We start from the raw sequence: 16,739 nt of genomic DNA on the forward strand, positions 1-16,739 counted from the left end.
TGCCCTCCACCTTAATCAACTTTGCTCCAGCTCAGTTGCTTTTTCTCCAGGGGACTCTAAGCAAAAGGCTACTCCATGAGAAAGGATTCTCCCTTTTCACCATCAAAGGGTTTGACGTATCCTTCATCCTCTGTCTCTCCTTGATTCCTTCTCACATTTCTCCTCTCATTTCTCTGCCTGGAGTGGGGGCTTCCCTAGCTCTTCTGATATCTGGATGCTTTTCCACACACACCTATCAGCTACTGGTATGTTTACAGAGAATCCTCAATTCCTGCATCTCCCCTCACCAACTCCCTCAAAGCAAAAACAAAAACAAAAACAAAAAAACCAGCCACTGTTAAGGAAAACCCCAGTTCTACCTCCCTCATGGGGAAAAACCCAGTTCTTTGCTGCTGGGAGGCTTTCTCCTGGGTCTCCTTTACGCCTCACAGAAAACACTGCACTTCTAACACTTCTGGTCATCAAAATGTGTGGGGATTTGTCCCAGCAACAAAAACTAAGTCACACTGTATCTCCAATACCATGCATCTGGAGAGAGTGGCGGATCCCAGCTGAAGAGATCAGTCCCACAAGACTGCCCCCGCCCTACTTCAGATGCCCAAGAGCAAGTAGTTAAGCCCCCAGCTTACTCACCACTTGTCTGATCTGGCTACAAATCAGAGGCGCTCCCATGACCCCCTCCCTCCAGTTGGATTAATTTGCTGGAGTGGCTCACAGATCTCACAGAAACACTTACTATTACCAGTTTATGAAAAGATGATAAATAGGATGGATGAAGAGCCAGATGAAGAGATACATATGGTGAGGTCTGGGGGGAGAGGATCCAAGTGCAGGAGCTTCTGTCCTTGCAGTGTTGGGGTACATCTCTCCATACCCCTACTACTGGGGTTTTATGGAGGTTTCCTCATGTAGGTGTATCAACTCACTCCCGTTTCCAGTCCCTCTTCCCCCTCTGGAAAATGAGGCAGGGGCTGAAAATTCCAAGCTAATCATGGTTTGGTCTTTCAGGGGACCAGCCCCACCTGGGAGCCATCTGATTGCCCAGCCTAAAGTGTGTCATTAGAACAAAAAATGATCCTAGTATTCTTCTCACTTAGGAATGTATGTACAAGGGTTTCAAGAGCCCTGTGTCGGGGTGGGGGTCAAAGGCCAAATGTTGGGACAAAGGATACTTCTAGAGTTGTTACTTAGGAAATGACACTGCTTTCAGAAGCTCTGTGTCAGGAGCTGAGGAGAGACCAATACATATGCTCAACCATCCCAGTCCCCGACTCTGGTAACCCCTCGCCATACTGGTATCCTGTTGTTCTCATGGCACTCCTCTGAAAGCAGCTTTCATAGGGGTTTGGTGACCTGTTTAGTGGTACCCATCCCTTTCAAAGCTAAGTTCTTTGAAAGCAGACACCTTGAATGTTTACACTCTTCCTCAATAAGAGCAGCTTCTGAACAGGAAGTCGACAAATATCTGAACAAAGAGGTGAAAAAAACTACGTACTGAGCACCTACATTCATCTATTCCCTTGACGAACATGTCAGTGATCCCACCTTATTTTAAAAAAAGTGTTTTGAAAAGAAACTCACCCAACTGCGTGGTGTTCAAAGTGGGAATGCTGAAGCAAAATGAAAGGGAAACTGGGTAAACAGACCAGAAGGAAAAGTGCTGGGAGACTCTCTCTTTTTATATCCAGCACCAAAACAGCACCTCCAGGATCGATTTTTGACCAGTGCTTGTCGATGTAATGAGTAAGGGAGCCCCAGTTGGATCCAGAAATAGGAGTCCCCACCACAGCGTTTGTCGTGTTTTATCTTGTTTTCATAGTTTTCTTCAAAGCCACACCATCCTCAGGAAATCCACTGCCACAGCTCCAGGATCCACTGCTGCCCCTCTTTCCCATCAGGTCAGCTGTGCATTCTCATAAGTCAGGCCACTGAGGTCGCGTTCGTCAACTCCATGTCCGCCCGCCGTAGTGCCTGCAACATTTCCTGCAACTTGGCATGCACGCGGGCGAGCTCCACTCTGTTGAGGTTCCCCCACCTGTATTCATCCAAGTACACAACACACTCAGCAGGGACAGGGTACTGCACACGCTTCAGCTCCTTCAGCCCCGCTAAGCGCTGCAGCACGTTCATGATGCCTGAGGTGGAGATGACGTTGTCGTAGAACACCAGAGAGCGGAGGCGAGAGCAGCAGCACAGGGCAGGCAGCAGGGCTCGGAGCTGGGCTTCCTTCAACCGGCAGCTTCTCAAGTTCAGGTGCTGCAGAGTGCCTGACACCTCCCCCAGCAGAACCTCAAGGGGCCCAGGAACCATTTGGGATAGATTATTGCCACAGAGGACCAACTCCTTCAGGTGGGTGGCATGAATGCTCTGGGATAAGTAAGTGATGTCATTCTCAGTAAGCCTACATCCATTAATCACCAGTGTCTCTAGTGGTTTTTGCAGGCCACTGTGGAGAGACAAACACTATTTACTGCTTGGAAATTGGAGTGTACACTAGATGTATTTGGAAAAGATCCAGAAATCTGGCCTGAGAAATTTGCACTACGCCTACCTCAGTCTGGATTGCAAATGGTGGGAGCCATCTTCCGCAGCAGTTAAGAACACAGAGCATGGAGTGAAACATTTCTCCATTCCCCACAGGACCTCTCTATTTTCAGAGTATGGTGTCAGGCACCCCTCTAAGCTTCCTAACAAGCCACCTTGACACAGTTATTACTCATGCTCCATAAAATGTAGAATTAATGAAATTTAGATATAACTCCTACTCATGCTAAGGCCTAGATTCTACTCGGTAGAAGGTTCCCCATACTTCTATTTACTCAAAGACCCGTGCCCCAGGAGAACAGCTGCCTATTCCAGGGTATACCACAGAGAAATCTGAGAGACATTTATGAGGAGAGTCCGTTCACCAAATCAGCTCAGCTTAGATGTTGTGGGGGGCAGTTTCCTCCCTCAAACACCACCCTCTCACAACTTACCATCCTTATTCACCTTCTCTACATAAACTCTAGACAGGTTTTTTTCAAGGTTGCATATCCATTCTTAGCTAACTGCTTGGCACAGACCAACCGCATGAATGAATGAATGAATGGAGTAAGCGAATGAATGAGTGGATGAGATGACAATTTCAGACCTGCCTCTTTCTCTTCTATAGCAGCCACCAGCCCCTGGCTGGCCCAGGACCACCGCCCTGGAGTCTGGGTCCAGCAGCAACTCTATGGACTCACAGAAGGGAAGCCCAGGCTTGTCTCTGCTCCAATGCAGCAATGCCCAGAGCGGCGTCCAGGAGCCCTGGCCTGTGTACCTTCAGAGGACTTGCCGCACACTCACCTCAGCATCTTCTGTAGCTGGCCTGAGAGACAGCCAAAGATGAGATGGAGCTTCTGGAGGTGGCCCAGTGGACTCAGCAAGGAGAAACAGTCTGCAGGGAAATCCCAGGGGATGTCGTTCATGATGAGGTGGCCCAGGTTGCTCATCTGCCCTACATGGGTGAAGAACTGGATCAGGTCCGACCGGAAGCAGAACCTGCTCCTGTGATGAAGCCTCACCTCTCGGATGGTCTCCAGCTCCAGCATTCCCAGGATCTCGACGAGGCTGCGCAACGGCACCTGGTTGATGACCAGGGTCCGACAGCGGAGGCGCAGACAGCCATGGCTCTTCTCAACTCTCTGCAGTATGTATGAGGGGAACCCCGACAGGTGGAAGAAGCCGAACAAACCGCCGAGGAAAAGGTCTGTGTGGATTTCCACAGGTTCTCGGTGATGCGGAGGTTGTTCTTTGGAATTGGGCGCCAGCGGGTCTGCCTCGGGCTCTTCCAGCATGTGAGTGATGACAAAGGGGGCAGGAGTCGTCTCAGAGCACTCCTCCCAGTTGGAGTGCTCAAAGTCATGGGTAAAATCCAGCACCTTCAGCTTCGATCTCCTGCAGGGAATGAGAAGGATAGTAGAGACTGGGACTTTCAGGCCAGTACAGCAGGGCTGGGAGACCAGCAGCAGTGAACCCTGGGAAGGGCCGCTGGGCCAGCCAGCAGCCCTGCCTGCTGCCCTGCACCATGCGTTCAAAGGGTCCTCCTCAGTGCCCACCTTTTTATACACTCCGGGGATACCCCCCGGAAACCTAGCCACCCCCTTAACCACCTCAGCAGCGTGATCGGCTCTGAACTGCACCAGGGCTCTCTTCTCAGAGGGACCCTGAGCAATGGCTCAAGGCTTCCCAATGATTGACACTGTACCTGGTGGCACATGCCTGGGCCCCACATCCCTGAATCCAACTCCCACTTCCTCAGTCACTGCGCCACTATCAGCACCCTGTCTCTCCAGTTACCTGGGGCAAGCAGCACTGGTAGGAACCAATTCCAGCCCATCTAGGACAGCTTCCAAGAGGTCTTGAGTTATTGACTGATCTCTTAACGATCCAAGACGGAGGCAGGGGAAGGGCCAGGCCTGCACCATTGCTGTCACAGTCTTTGTGTGTCCCCCATCAAAAGCTGCCATGGACAGTGTTGGGAAGAGGCCCACAGGGAGCTTCTCCAGGGCACGGACAGCTGAGTCCTCATCATTCAGGAGGCTTTGTGCTGCAAGATCCAAGAGGCTGAGAGGGTCTTGTCCACTCATCTCCACTGACCTGCTGCAAGGTAAGGGAAAATCCTCAGTGTATTTTCATGGTGCTCAGCCCTCCCTCTTTTGGGCCAGGACAACCCAGCCTCCACCACCCTTCTTAGTGAGATCCCCGGAGGTCCCCTACCCTCCTTCCACCCTACCATTTCTAGTTCTAAATCTGGAGCACGCTCTCTCTCTCTGCTAGTGGCACCGGTGTCCCTTACCCTGATCCCAGCTGCTGAAAGGAGAGTAATTAGGCTTTATCTCTGTTCCTTACTGAGCTTCACATAGCATAAATTTTTCCAAAGTTAGTTTCTCAAACCTTCCCCAAGATCACCACTATCTCCAACATGATTTTAAGGACTGGACAACCATCTCTTTCCCTAGTCCAGTGGCAAGAGGTCAGGTCCTGAGCTTTTGTTTGCCTTCTCTGGCAAGCAGGCCTTACTAAAATGGTAATGGCAACTTTCCACATGTTCAGATATGGATTCCTTTCTGCTCTATACAGTGCATTCCTACTCACAATCCACCAGGCTTCAATGCAAATCAGAGACAAGAAAATTATTTTCAAAAAATCAGAAAGATCTAAAACTCCTCTTATGGTGCTAGTAAAAATTTGACCCAAAATGTCAGAGAAAGGTAAGAGAAAGGAAAATTAAAGCACCATTCCAAGTGTAAGTAGATACAACAGTCCTGGATAAATTACTACTAAACAGAACGAAGCAGTGTCTCATAACCAAGCAGAATCACAGAGCATTTCTTCCAGGAACAAAAGGGGAGTGACACACTGGAGAATCTATTAGTGAACCTCTGATTACACTTGGATGACTGAACATGAGTGCTCTGAGCTGCCACTTGAAAACCCAAATGAAATAAAGGAAGAAGAAGAAAAAAAAAAGAAAGAAAGGAAGAGCTAAAACCAGGTCAGAGAGAAGTTAGACACCCCTGCTCTTTAAGAAAAAGGCAAGTTTTGGAATCTAGAAAAAGGTGGATCAGAGGAACCAGTGTTTGGACTACAGAAGCTAAAACCTCAGCCTGTGTGGATGGTGAAGTCAGAAATCAATTGCAGAACCCACAAAGGCCTCAGGAATGACACCCACAAGCAGGGCCCTGGGCAAGGGCCAGAGCGCTTGGCCAGCCCTGTGGTAGCAGTCTCTACAAACATACGGAACATATGCATTTCCCTCCACCCCAGCACAGTCAGCAATCCACACCTGGGCCCCACCTCTCTCTAGTTCCCACCCTGACTGTGCTCTGCCACTCCCTGGAGCCTCTCTCAGCCCTGCTCTACAGCAGGCTGCTCTTCCCAAGGGAACGAGGGGACTGTGAGAGAGCTGGTTTGGTAAATGATGATTTTAACCATCAAAACTCTGGACTATGACCCGACTGAGCATTTTCCGCCTATGTATGCATGAGAAGGGGTACCTGCTTAGAGCTGAGGCCCAGTAGGCAGCACCAGGCCCCTGTCATAATCCACTAATTGTTCTGAAGGCAGAGCTCGTCTGAAGGAGGCAGGGCCCTGGCTGCAGAAGTAGCTATGTCTAAAGCCTCCTCCCATGCTTCTGAAATGGCCCACTTCTTTGAAGGAACATTCCAAGAGAAACCATGCCTGGGACCCTCAAGGCGTCTCTGCCCTTGCCCCTCCTTCATGACCCTCTCACTTGGTTAAGATTAAGTCCAAATACCAAACCCTTCAAGGGGGGTGTATATTCTACTGACATCTGCACAAGACACAGAGAAGAGATTCCCCAGAACTCAGGCAGTGAAAACTCCTCATGCTCTCAATCGCCCTTCCCCTCCCCTAAGCCTGTCAGCCTTCCTGCCAAATGCTTTCCTTGGGAGAAGCCGTTCACACCTCCAGCTTCTCCCCACTGAAGCCCCTAAGCATCTCCCTGCTGCGCCCTCCTGAAGGACCTTCACCAACTTCCCTCTATACTGGAGAAAGATGCTATAAACACATACTCAATGTGAGGTTTTAGCTTCTGTAGTCCAAACACAGTGCTTCACACTGATTTTCTTAAGGCCTTCTCCTAGGTTCCAATGCATCGATTCTCCTCATCTTATCTTTTCTTCATTATTCATTGTAGATTCCCTTCAAGGTCCCTACCACTCTGCTGTCCTTGCTAGCATGCCAGGTGGCCTGGCTCACACCCCATCTCCGAAGCGTCTGAGCCCCTGCACCCTGTGCCTCTTGCAGAGAGGGCTGTGGCACAATGAGGCAAGGGAGTACTGAGCCCCTAAATGGATCCCTTGGGAGTCAAATTTATTCCTCTCTATCCCCTGGTTTAAAAGCAGCTCTATCTCTCCTAATCTGGGTCAATTACTCCCACCAAGATGGGGGCTCCTTTTTCTTACCAGTTGGGTGCTGGACACAAAGAGGATAAAGTGTTCAGGTACAGCTACAGCTTCTAACCCAGCAGGATCTTCCGCTTCACAATGGACGGTGGCTGAACCCAACCAACTTTATGACTTCGTGGGTTTGACAGAACTTCCCTCATGACAAGCAGTTCTGGCCATAGGGTCATGTCGTGTCTGATGGCCCTCTGCCAGGCCCACTAGCACTACAGGAACTGCTTTATAAGCACAAGTCACCTCTGCAGACTTCGCGGCCTGGCTCCAGACCCCTAAGAAGGTACCTTTTCCTACCACTGGTACCCCCAGTCCCCTCAGATTGGCGCCATCTTGTGGCCCAAGCACAATGGCTGCTTTCACGTCAGCTTAGACTTTGCTCCTCTGCGGAGAACGTTCCTAGTCTGGGATACACTCGAAGTCACAGTCTTTTTGGGCCCATTGGTGGCTCAGTCAGTTAAGTGTCTAACTTCAGCTCAGGTCATGATCTCCAGGTCCGAGGATCCAGCCCAGTGTCCGGCTCCATGCTTAGAGGGGAGTCAGCTTCTCCCTCTGCCCCTCCCAATTCCCTTGCTCATGTACATAAGCGCACTCTCCAATACACCTTAAAAAAATGGGGCAGTCTTTTGTGTCTGGAATACAGGCCAAAAAAGCGTTCCAAGATATGGAATATGTTGTCTCTAAAACCTGAAGAATCCTACCAGGTGTCATGCTTCCTTCTTTGCCACGGGAGGTGCAAGTTGTGATAATTCATCTTTTCCTTTGGATGGTATGACCCAGCATGTCCTGGGGCACTCCAAGCTCTTCTCATGCAGCAGATCCCTGAATCTTCAAAGGCACGTCTCCAAGGATGCAATGCATGTTTCTTATCAAGGCTTCCAACATGCCAGCCATTTCTCACTAATCTCGCTTGAATGGCATGCAAGTCAGAGTGGTGAACTGGTGTGATGTTCTGTGGATGCCCGGTTGTAGGTTGTCCAGATCTCTCTTCCTGACAGAGGCAGGAAGGGCATAATCTTGGGGCAAAATTAAACGTAGACTCTCACCTGTTCCATGTGAAAGCAGATGGTACCTGACAGGGACAGAAATGAACACGTTTGCCATTTAACATTTGTATACCATATACCCGAGATTTCATTAATCCGGCTCAAGCAAGGCAAGCCTATCTGGAGCAGCAGCTTCAGCTGGGGCTACTATCTGTGTGACTTTACAAAAATCTTGGCCAACTTCCAGGATAAACCTGCTTTCTGCAGGGACAGACTGCTGAATTAAATGAAAATATGACAAGGTCCACCACTCCAGCCCTTTGCATCCTTAAGAATGACAAAATTATCTGTCATTCCTCCTACCATGTGATACTGTTAACTATCTTGACCAGGAATGGAAACAGGTACAGCGACCTCCACTTGGCCTCTCCTTTCACGATAGTTCTTATCTCACAGATAAAAGACCCAATCTGGGTGCTGCATTGACTTCCAAATATTCTATTCCAATCAGGTGTTTGCAAACTGGGCAATGACACAGGGTTACCACTGTGAGCTGGATCCTGACCCAGAATTCTATTTATTATCTGGCTCTCTAGAGCCACCCCCCCCCCCAATTCTAACAGTGGGGCACAATTATGTTTTGCACATCCAGATAGTAATATTGACTCTGACTCTATGTCCAACAATACATAATTTATTTATATATTGCCCCTCTCCCTGGTCTGTTCCTCAAACAGTATATTCCAGTATATTCCAGTTCCCCTTGTTTACATTTACCCATGTGTGGTAAGAAAGAATTGCCCAAAATGACAATGATTCTTGCCTCCTGGTATCCATTCATGCCCTTGTGAAGGCCCCCGCCGCACTGAATAAAGCAGACCTGTGATCATCTGTAGAAATTACAGTGTGTGACTTCCAAAATTAGGTCATAAAAGGCACTGTGACTTCCACTGTGCTTCCCCCTGGATCACTTGCTTTCGTGTCACAGAGACACCCAAATGGCCTTATGGAAAGGCCCATGTGGCAAGTAATGAAGGGCTTTTGTCAAAAACTGACTGGGCATGTGAGGGAGCTGCCTTGAAAGTGGGTATCCAGGCCCAACTGAACCTTCAAATGACTGCAGCCCCAGTCCTCAGACACACCAATGAGCCAGCACTATCCAGCTAAGCCACAGAAACCATGTGAGATAAGAACAAAAATAATGAATTAGGCTGCAAAATTTGGGGCTTACTTATTGCACACCATCAGGTAACTAAAATACTGAGTAAACGTGCATAAATTCCCTTGAGAAAATATTGAGTCCCCTTGCCATAGACTTTTGTGGTCCTTTAAGGTGTGGTTCCTTTATCTCCCTTCTTAGCCTAAGCACATCTCCTGCTGTGTTATGCTGGGACAAGCCCCACTTACATGCCAGGAGGGAAAGTGGGAAAGACAGCAAGAAAAGCATATTTTGTCTTAGTGAAAATGCCCCTGCAATGTATTCAAATAGAAGATTTAGTGGGATTTTTTTTTAGGGGGGGCCTTTTTTTTTTCAGGTAGGCTCCACACCCAGCATGGGGCCTGAATTCACCACCCTGAGATCAAGACCAGGGTGGAGACAAAGTGGGATGCTTAACCAGATAACTGAGCCACCCAGGCACCTCAATATTTTAGTTTTTAATAGGGTGGGTTGGCTCACTTACTTCCTATCAGAGCGTTAAGGAGAATCTGTGAATTTCAGATCATGGGTCTTCAATGCAGGTAACTCTAACAATAGGCCAGGGTGCCATTCCTTCCCAGCCAGGATGATTTTGGTATAGCAGACCTGCCCTGATTGGGAATTCAACCTCCTTTGGAACTCTACTTCCCTGCAGATTAAATCCCAGCCAGACCCTTAGCTCCGCCCCCCGCCTCCCCCCCCCAGCTCCACATCCTTCCCCCTCCACCCCCCAAGATGAAGGCCTCTTTGTTTGCTACCAAGGAGATCCTGAGCGTGGCTTCCAATTGCCAATTGGCTCTCTGCCTTTATCCTTCCCTATGGCATCAACCTAGCCTAGCACTAGCCATTCATTCAATCCCATAGTTCTCTTTTCCTAATTACTAACTGGTCATGCTTTCCGAAATGATTCACCTAGTGCGCTGCCTAGTGCACTCCCTTCTGTGGGCATCCTATCCCAATTCACCACCAGTTCAAGCTCTAACTTTGGGGCCGCCATCTTGTGCCTGGGCTACCTGAGCTCCACCCCCTTCCACCAGTGACGGCTCCTAATGCCAGCAGGTGGTGAGCTGCGTCCAGAGGCAGGGCATGGCCAGGTGTCAGGGTCAGCCCACCCTTGTAGGTCCCAATGGTGGAAACTGGGCCTCTCGGGTGCACTCTGTTCCATTGCGTTGGGGGCAGTCTCCGGAAGGCACCCCCCCCCCCCAACCCGTGGCGTTCTTTGGTCAAGGGTAAGAGGCAGCGCAAGTGGTTACAGCAAGAAAGAACTGCTACCTTGGCCCTGGGATAAGAAGTCTGCACCCACCTGGAAGTCCGCCCACTCGACTTTCCTTTGGAACCTCTCCAGATCCCCCATCAAGCAAAGGACACAGGAAGCGTCCTGCATCCCGCGCAGCCACCTCAACCGCAGGAGAACGTAGGAAGCCCGGGGCCCAGGCAGCATCACCTTCCGGCTTCCTGAGGCCTCCTTGGCGCGGGAGCCCTGGGCTCCTGTTCCACATTTTGACGCCCCACAGACCCCAGAGCCTACAAGGCAGCTGAAAAGGGCGACCTGGGGATTGAAAGCACTCTCAAAGGACCGGAAGGCAATACTCGGAGCCTAACTGCATCTCTCGAAGTTTCCTGAGGCGCGGGCAGCTTTCTGAGTCACATGGGCGCGGAAGGCTTCCTGAGTCACGTGGGGCATGGGCTGAGAAGAGGGTTGGCGGCCTCACATAGGTCACGTGGGCAGAGCCCCCTCCCCCTCACGCTGGGTCACGGGAGAAGCAGGGCCGGCCCAGCTCCCCACGCCTTCTATGGGTCACGTGGTCAGGGTGGGGCCTGCTTCCTGCTAAGGGGAACTTGGGAGATGGGGCGGGGCCTGCTCCCTTAAAGGGATCTTGGGGCCTGATCGCTTCATCCTGCTCACGTGGGCGGGACCTCGTTTTGTCATTTGGGATCACATGTGCGGTGGCGGTTAGGTCCTGCTCGGCTCACCCCTTGTCTCCTGGTTGGCGAGTGTGCTGGGAAGGGCCGAGAAGTAGCCTCGGACTGCAGTCTGCGGGTCATATCACCAATTGGGGCTTGGAAACCTGGAGGGCTGAGTGAGATAGGGTCCCAGGCCTGTTGGAGAGACAGAGGAGGGGGCATGGAGGACCACGGAGGCGTCTTGACCCTGGGAGGGTCCTTCTGGGAATTGGGCAGAAAGTGCTTCTAAACCTAAGAAAAGGGTCTCTGCGCACCGCCAAAGTCCCAGCGCTTGGCGTAAGAATCAAAGGTGGCCCTGCCCAGTGAGCAGTTTGAAGACACGTCCCCATCTTTTATCTTGTATTTTGGTTCCCCAGTGGAGTCCTCAAGGGTCTGCAACAGGCCTACTCTGAACCATGTTTTGTAGAGAGAGCAGCTTTTCAACCTTTTCCTTTAAGGGCATCAGGCGCCTGAAAGAAGTAACTACCTCTTAAAAGACCTTTGTCCAGTGCCGGGCACCCTGTCAAGGGCTTGCTGTACCTTTTTTCCTCCCAAGAATCCTGCTGGAAGTTCCACACACACCCTTCCTTTTCTCCTGTCTGACCCATATAGTTTTCTCCTACTGGAACATTCTTTTTAACTTCATTTACGTCCATTAAGGATGTGTTACACATATTGTTCATTCTGAGACCCTGAATGTAAACCATTCCTGTGTACTTCTTAGAGTAAAAATATTTGTAGGCAGTGCCTCAGATGCATTGGATGATGATTCTGCGTGAGATAAGACTGCTTCAAAATAGAACAATGGCTTGGAAATAGGGGTGCACAGATCCACCCTACAGTGACCTATTGAGGATCATGAGGACACCAGGTGCCCTTCTGGGCATTCTTAATGATGTGGTCAATAGATTACAAAGGAATCACTCACTTTTTCATTCATTTTTGTGAAGATGATGCTTTCATGTTCTCTTCCAGCTTAACCCCAGCTGTGGCCTTGACCTGGGCTTGAGGCAGGACTGAAATCAGGGATCAGAGAGATTAGCCTGGAGGCTACACTCTCACCCCCAGTGGGGGAGAGATGACAGTAGGGGCACCTGTACCCCCATCTGTGAGTTCTCAGACCTGTTCTTACATCCTCTAGGTTTCTAGAATTAGGTTGCACAGACTCTGCTGCTCCCAGGATCTGGGACCAGGACCAGGACACTCCTTACTTCCCTATGTCAGGGACCCCTCCTTTTTGTAGGCCTGAGTGTCTCTGTTAGAACCATCACCCCTGGGTTTTATTTTGGTTTCTTGATGGCCTTAGAGGTTCTGAATCATTTTGTTTCAAAGCGAACATCCCCTTTCCCACTGAGCTCACTGGAGCCCCAACTGTGGCCTTTGAGGACATGGAGAAAGAAAATGTTTAAACATTAGATGATAAGAAGCACCTTGGGTGAAGATATAGAAGCACCCTTCTTGAGTACCTGTCCAGCTCCCTGCAGAACCCAAGAGATGTTCCTTCTGTGGGCATCCTCGTGGTTACCTCTTATAAACCAAAAAACCTCAACTAAAATAATTTGCAGCAGCTGAGGCTGGGCACCCTCCTCTGACCTTGGCTCTTACCCAGAACCCCAAACCTCTCTCCTTCACCAGAATAAATCCAACTTCAATAGTCTGCAGGTGTAATGTATTCTGTCTTCACAGGGGACAGAGGAGAAGTTCCCAGGGTAATGGCAGTGAGCGAAACCTCATTCCACTAGTGCTCCATGAGCCAATCTCCCCTTCCTTCCCCCAGCCTGTCAGCCTGGACATGCTCCTTTATTGGCAGGAGCCATTCACATCTCTAGATTCTCCCAAAAGAAACTCCAAATTAGGGACGCCTGGGTGGCTCAGCTGGTTAAGTGTCTGCCTTCAGCTCAGATCACAATCCCAGAGTCCTGGGATCGCGTCCCAAATAGGGTTCCCTGCTCAACAAGAGAAGCAGAGAGTCTGCTTCTCCCTCTGCTGCACTCTCTCCCTCTCTGTCAAATAAATAAAATCTTAAAAAACAAAACAAAAAAGGAAAAACTCTAAATGATCTCCCCACTCAGCACCAGCAGGAGCCTCTCAGATGCACCTCTTCCAGTTGAGGTGGATGTTGTAAATAGCATGCCATTTTACCTGCCACACTGATTTTCTCATGACCTTAAGTTCCAATGCAGCTTTTCCTCTCAATTTTTAGTCCAAAGCCTATCAGTCTCTGCCCAGCAAGATATGGGGGATGGGGGAACTAAGGTCTTTGATTTCCCCTGGACTTACTAAATTTCAGACACTTTTCCTAATCTAGGTACCTCGGGATTTCAGGCACCAACTGTGGCATGAACTTGGCACATGATCAAGGTCAGGGAGTTGGAAAAGAGACTTCAAGTTTCAGAGACCTGCTGGAAAAGAGACTTCAAGTATACACTTGGTGTATAAGGCAAAACAAAAACAAGAAAACTGAAAACCAGTGGGAGGAAAATGATTAATTGATGCTATTGTTAAAATTGGTTCTCCGTAGGGAGGAAAATTAAGACAGACTCTGTACCACACGGCATTAAGAAAGAAACCCAAAGGGGATTAGAGTAAAGCTATAAAGATAATGAGTAATCTGCAGGCGAACATTTTTTTCTGTAACCTGGAGGTGCTGCTTGAGCATGGCACTAAGCAAAGGGGAAGCAAGTCAGTGAATATCAAACTAAAATTTTCCATCCAAAAAGATCAAAGAGACAATTGTAAATGCCAGATTATAAACTGGGACAATAAATTTTTAAGGCAGTTGATTAAGGTCTGGGAAATGAGAAAACCACAATCAAGAGAGAGAAAATGGATCTCATGGAAACATACAGACATATACATGGGCAGCTCCCAGAAGGCTAAAGGGTAAAGGCCAAAAGCACGCCTTCATGGTAATAACAATGCTGAAAATTTCTAAGTACTGAAATACTGAAAATACTGAAGTTTCGCCTACAGACAAGCAAATGGAAAACAAGTGTACATCTTGATGGGCTCTCACCAACTGAACTCTGCTGTGTGACTAACACTCAGATAAAGAATTAGAATGTGACCATGGTTCCATTTCTTAGGCATCAGATTTTTAAGAGAAACTCCCATGTGATTCTAACAAGCAGTAAGATTTCTAGAAGTATTACATAGGGCAGGGGTTTCCAAACTTCGTGGTGTCTTGAAGTCACCAGGGATCTTTAAAAAACATTGATGCCTGGCTTCAACCCCCAGATGTTCCAGTGTAATAGGTATGGGTGAGACCCAGTTATCCTGTTAATGGAGTACTAGATAGCCGTAAACATAGATCTCTACACGTACGGTAGAGTTAAAAAAAAAAAAAAAAGTGACAGATTGGCTGGGCACTGCATAACAATAACTTTGATGCAAATTTAAAATACTCATGGTGCCCCTGTCCGGCAGCCGAGGAGACCCCGCGCAATGCTGCCAACGCCCCCGCGGAGAAGCTGAGGTCATCACTGAATTTTGAAGTATTTTAAGTGGATACAAAACTGTTTCAGCAATGCAGACAATTAAGTGTGTTGTTGTGGGTGATGGTGCTGTTGGTAAAACATGTCTCCTGATATCCTACACAACAAACAAATTTCCATCTGAGTATGTACCGACTGTTTTTGACAACTATGCAGTCACAGTTATGATTGGTGGAGAGCCATATACTCTTGGACTTTTTGATACTGCAGGGCAAGAGGATTATGACAGATTACGACCGCTGAGTTATCCACAAACAGATGTATTTCTAGTCTGTTTTTCAGTCGTCTCTCCATCCTCATTTGAAAATGTGAAGGAAAAGTGGGTTCCTGAGATAACTCACCATTGTCCAAAGACTCCTTTCTTGCTTGTTGGGACCCAAATTGATCTCCGAGATGACCCCTCTACGATTGAGAAACTTGCCAAGAACAAACAGAAGCCTATCACTCCAGAGACTGCTGAAAAGCTGGCCCGTGACCTGAAGGCGGTCAAGTATGTGGAGTGTTCTGCACTCACACAGAAAGGCCTAAAGAATGTATTTGACGAAGCAATATTGGCTGCCCTGGAGCCTCCCGAACCGAAGAAGAGCCGCAGGTGTGTGCTGCTATGAACGTGTCTCCAGAGCCCTTTCCGCACAGCTGGTGTCAGCATCATACTAAAAGCAATGTTAAATCAAACTAAAGATTAAAGATTAAAATTCGTTTTTGCAATAATGACAAATGCCCTCCACCAACCCACATGCACTCGTGTGAGACAAGGCCCGTAGGTATGGTCCCCTTCCCCCTCTCAGTACTAGTTAATTTGAGTAATTGTGTATTGTCAGAAAAGTGATTAGTACTAGTTTTTGTTTTGTTGTTTCAAAAAAATTTTTTTTTTTTTTTGTTTAAAAGCAAGGCATGCTTGTGATGACTCTGTAACAGACTAATTTGGGTTGTTGAAGCTGCTCCCGGGCTCCATCCACTCTGGAGAATGATCTGGGACATTTAGGGTTTTTTGTTTTTGTTTTTGTTTTTGCGGGGGTGGGGTGGGGTGCGAGGAGTGTGTGTGGGGTTTGTTTTTATTTAGTTATGTTTTTTAAATTCATTAACCATTGGATAGCCCTTAAGGGGAGGAGGACTGATTGATTCCACATTCCACTTCCTAGATCTAGTTTAGAAAACTTGTTCCCCACCTGGTGCTCTTAGGAAGGAGTATAGTAAATGCCTCATTTAATAACATACTCCTTTTTGAAAGTTGCCTTTTCTCTCCACCCTTGAGTAGGTCCAGTATTTGATGAAACTCATGAAAGTGGGTGGAACCTGTCTTGCCCCTCCTCTTTTCTAGGATGCACTATATATGTGACTGTGACTTTCAAGGAAATTTGTTTGCCATGTGCTGATTTTTTTTTTTTTGAAGTTAATTTCTAACTTCTTTCACTGATAAATGAAGAAAAGTATTGCACCTTTTGAAATACACCAAATGGATTGAGTACGTAATTAAAAAACTTTTTTTCCCCCTGTCAAAAAAAAATTTAAAATACTCATAAAACCACTATCTTTTTCCTTTTTTAGAGAGAGGGAGAGAGCCCACTTGAGCAGGGGTGGAGGGGCAGAGGGAGAGAGAGAATCTTGAGCCTAACTCAGGGCTCAATCTCATAACCCTGAGATCATAACCTGAGCCAAAATCAAGAGTCAGATGCTTAACCAACTGAGCTACCCTCATGCCCCTTTTTTCCCCTAGATATATATGTGAGCAAGAGAAAGGGAGTGAGCTCCTGACAGCTGGGACCCTGCCTGGTCCTATCAGCCAGGTCTTGGGCTGCTGGGAGTTGGCCCAGCCCTGCAGCACTCAAGAACATAAACAATTTCACAGAACACCAGCGTCATACAAGGTCAGTGATGGATCAAGACAAAACAAGATCATACTGCAGTGATATCTGAACACAGACAAAACACGAGTTATTGTTCAAACCACAAAATGACCATACGCCCACCTTGGTTGGCTCCTATGAGTGCCTGCTCTAGATTTATACATGTCTTATGCTCCTCTCTCAGGTTAGAATTAGGACACTCTTCAATGATAGAATCACCCTGCCTTCCTGACAGCATCCAGCCACCCAACAAAGTCCTTCTTCCTTGAATCCTCTCCAAAATTCCCGAAAGCAAACCCAAATCCTATAATTCTTTCCTAACA

General features: G+C 48.2%; 2 protein-coding genes across 3 annotated transcripts; one reads left to right on the forward strand and one right to left on the reverse strand.

Moving 5' to 3' along the window:
* Positions 1–1,564: 1,564 nt before the first annotated feature.
* Positions 1,565–8,797, reverse strand: PRAME (PRAME nuclear receptor transcriptional regulator). 2 transcript variants are annotated; one of them, XM_059139906.1, is made up of 5 exons: positions 8,711–8,797; positions 7,649–8,019; positions 4,324–4,626; positions 3,331–3,921; positions 1,565–2,446 (listed from the first exon to the last, which is right to left on the reverse strand). In XM_059139906.1, exons 2-5 carry the CDS (start codon positions 7,756–7,758, stop codon positions 1,921–1,923), a joined length of 1,530 nt encoding a protein of 509 aa, XP_058995889.1. In that variant the 5' UTR covers positions 7,759–8,019; positions 8,711–8,797; the 3' UTR covers positions 1,565–1,920. The 2 variants fall into 2 exon arrangements, with proteins under 2 accessions (XP_058995889.1, XP_058995890.1); XM_059139907.1 differs by lacking the exons at positions 7,649–8,019; positions 8,711–8,797 and adding an exon at positions 6,594–7,630.
* Positions 8,798–14,500: 5,703 nt separating this feature from the next.
* Positions 14,501–16,063, forward strand: LOC131811594 (cell division control protein 42 homolog). Its single transcript, XM_059140260.1, has one exon. The coding sequence runs from the start codon at positions 14,602–14,604 to the stop codon at positions 15,175–15,177; it is 576 nt and encodes a 191-aa protein (XP_058996243.1). The 5' UTR covers positions 14,501–14,601; the 3' UTR covers positions 15,178–16,063.
* Positions 16,064–16,739: the final 676 nt, after the last annotated feature.

Source organism: Mustela lutreola, chromosome 11 (assembly GCF_030435805.1).
Source record: "Mustela lutreola isolate mMusLut2 chromosome 11, mMusLut2.pri, whole genome shotgun sequence".
Classification (NCBI taxonomy): domain Eukaryota; kingdom Metazoa; phylum Chordata; class Mammalia; order Carnivora; family Mustelidae; genus Mustela; species Mustela lutreola.

Excerpts from the sequence above, each read along its gene's own strand:
- PRAME (XM_059139906.1), bottom strand. The coding sequence starts at position 7,758 with ATGAGAAGAGCTTGGAGTGCCCCAGGACATGCTGGGTCATACCATCCA. Across the intron at positions 4,627-7,648 it reads AGAAGGAAGCATGACACCTG|CAGGTCAGTGGAGATGAGTG; the intron begins GTAGGATTCTTC and ends CTTACCTTGCAG. Across the intron at positions 3,922-4,323 it reads ACCAGTGCTGCTTGCCCCAG|GAGATCGAAGCTGAAGGTGC; the intron begins GTAACTGGAGAG and ends CATTCCCTGCAG.
- LOC131811594 (XM_059140260.1), top strand. The coding sequence starts at position 14,602 with ATGCAGACAATTAAGTGTGTTGTTGTGGGTGATGGTGCTGTTGGTAAA.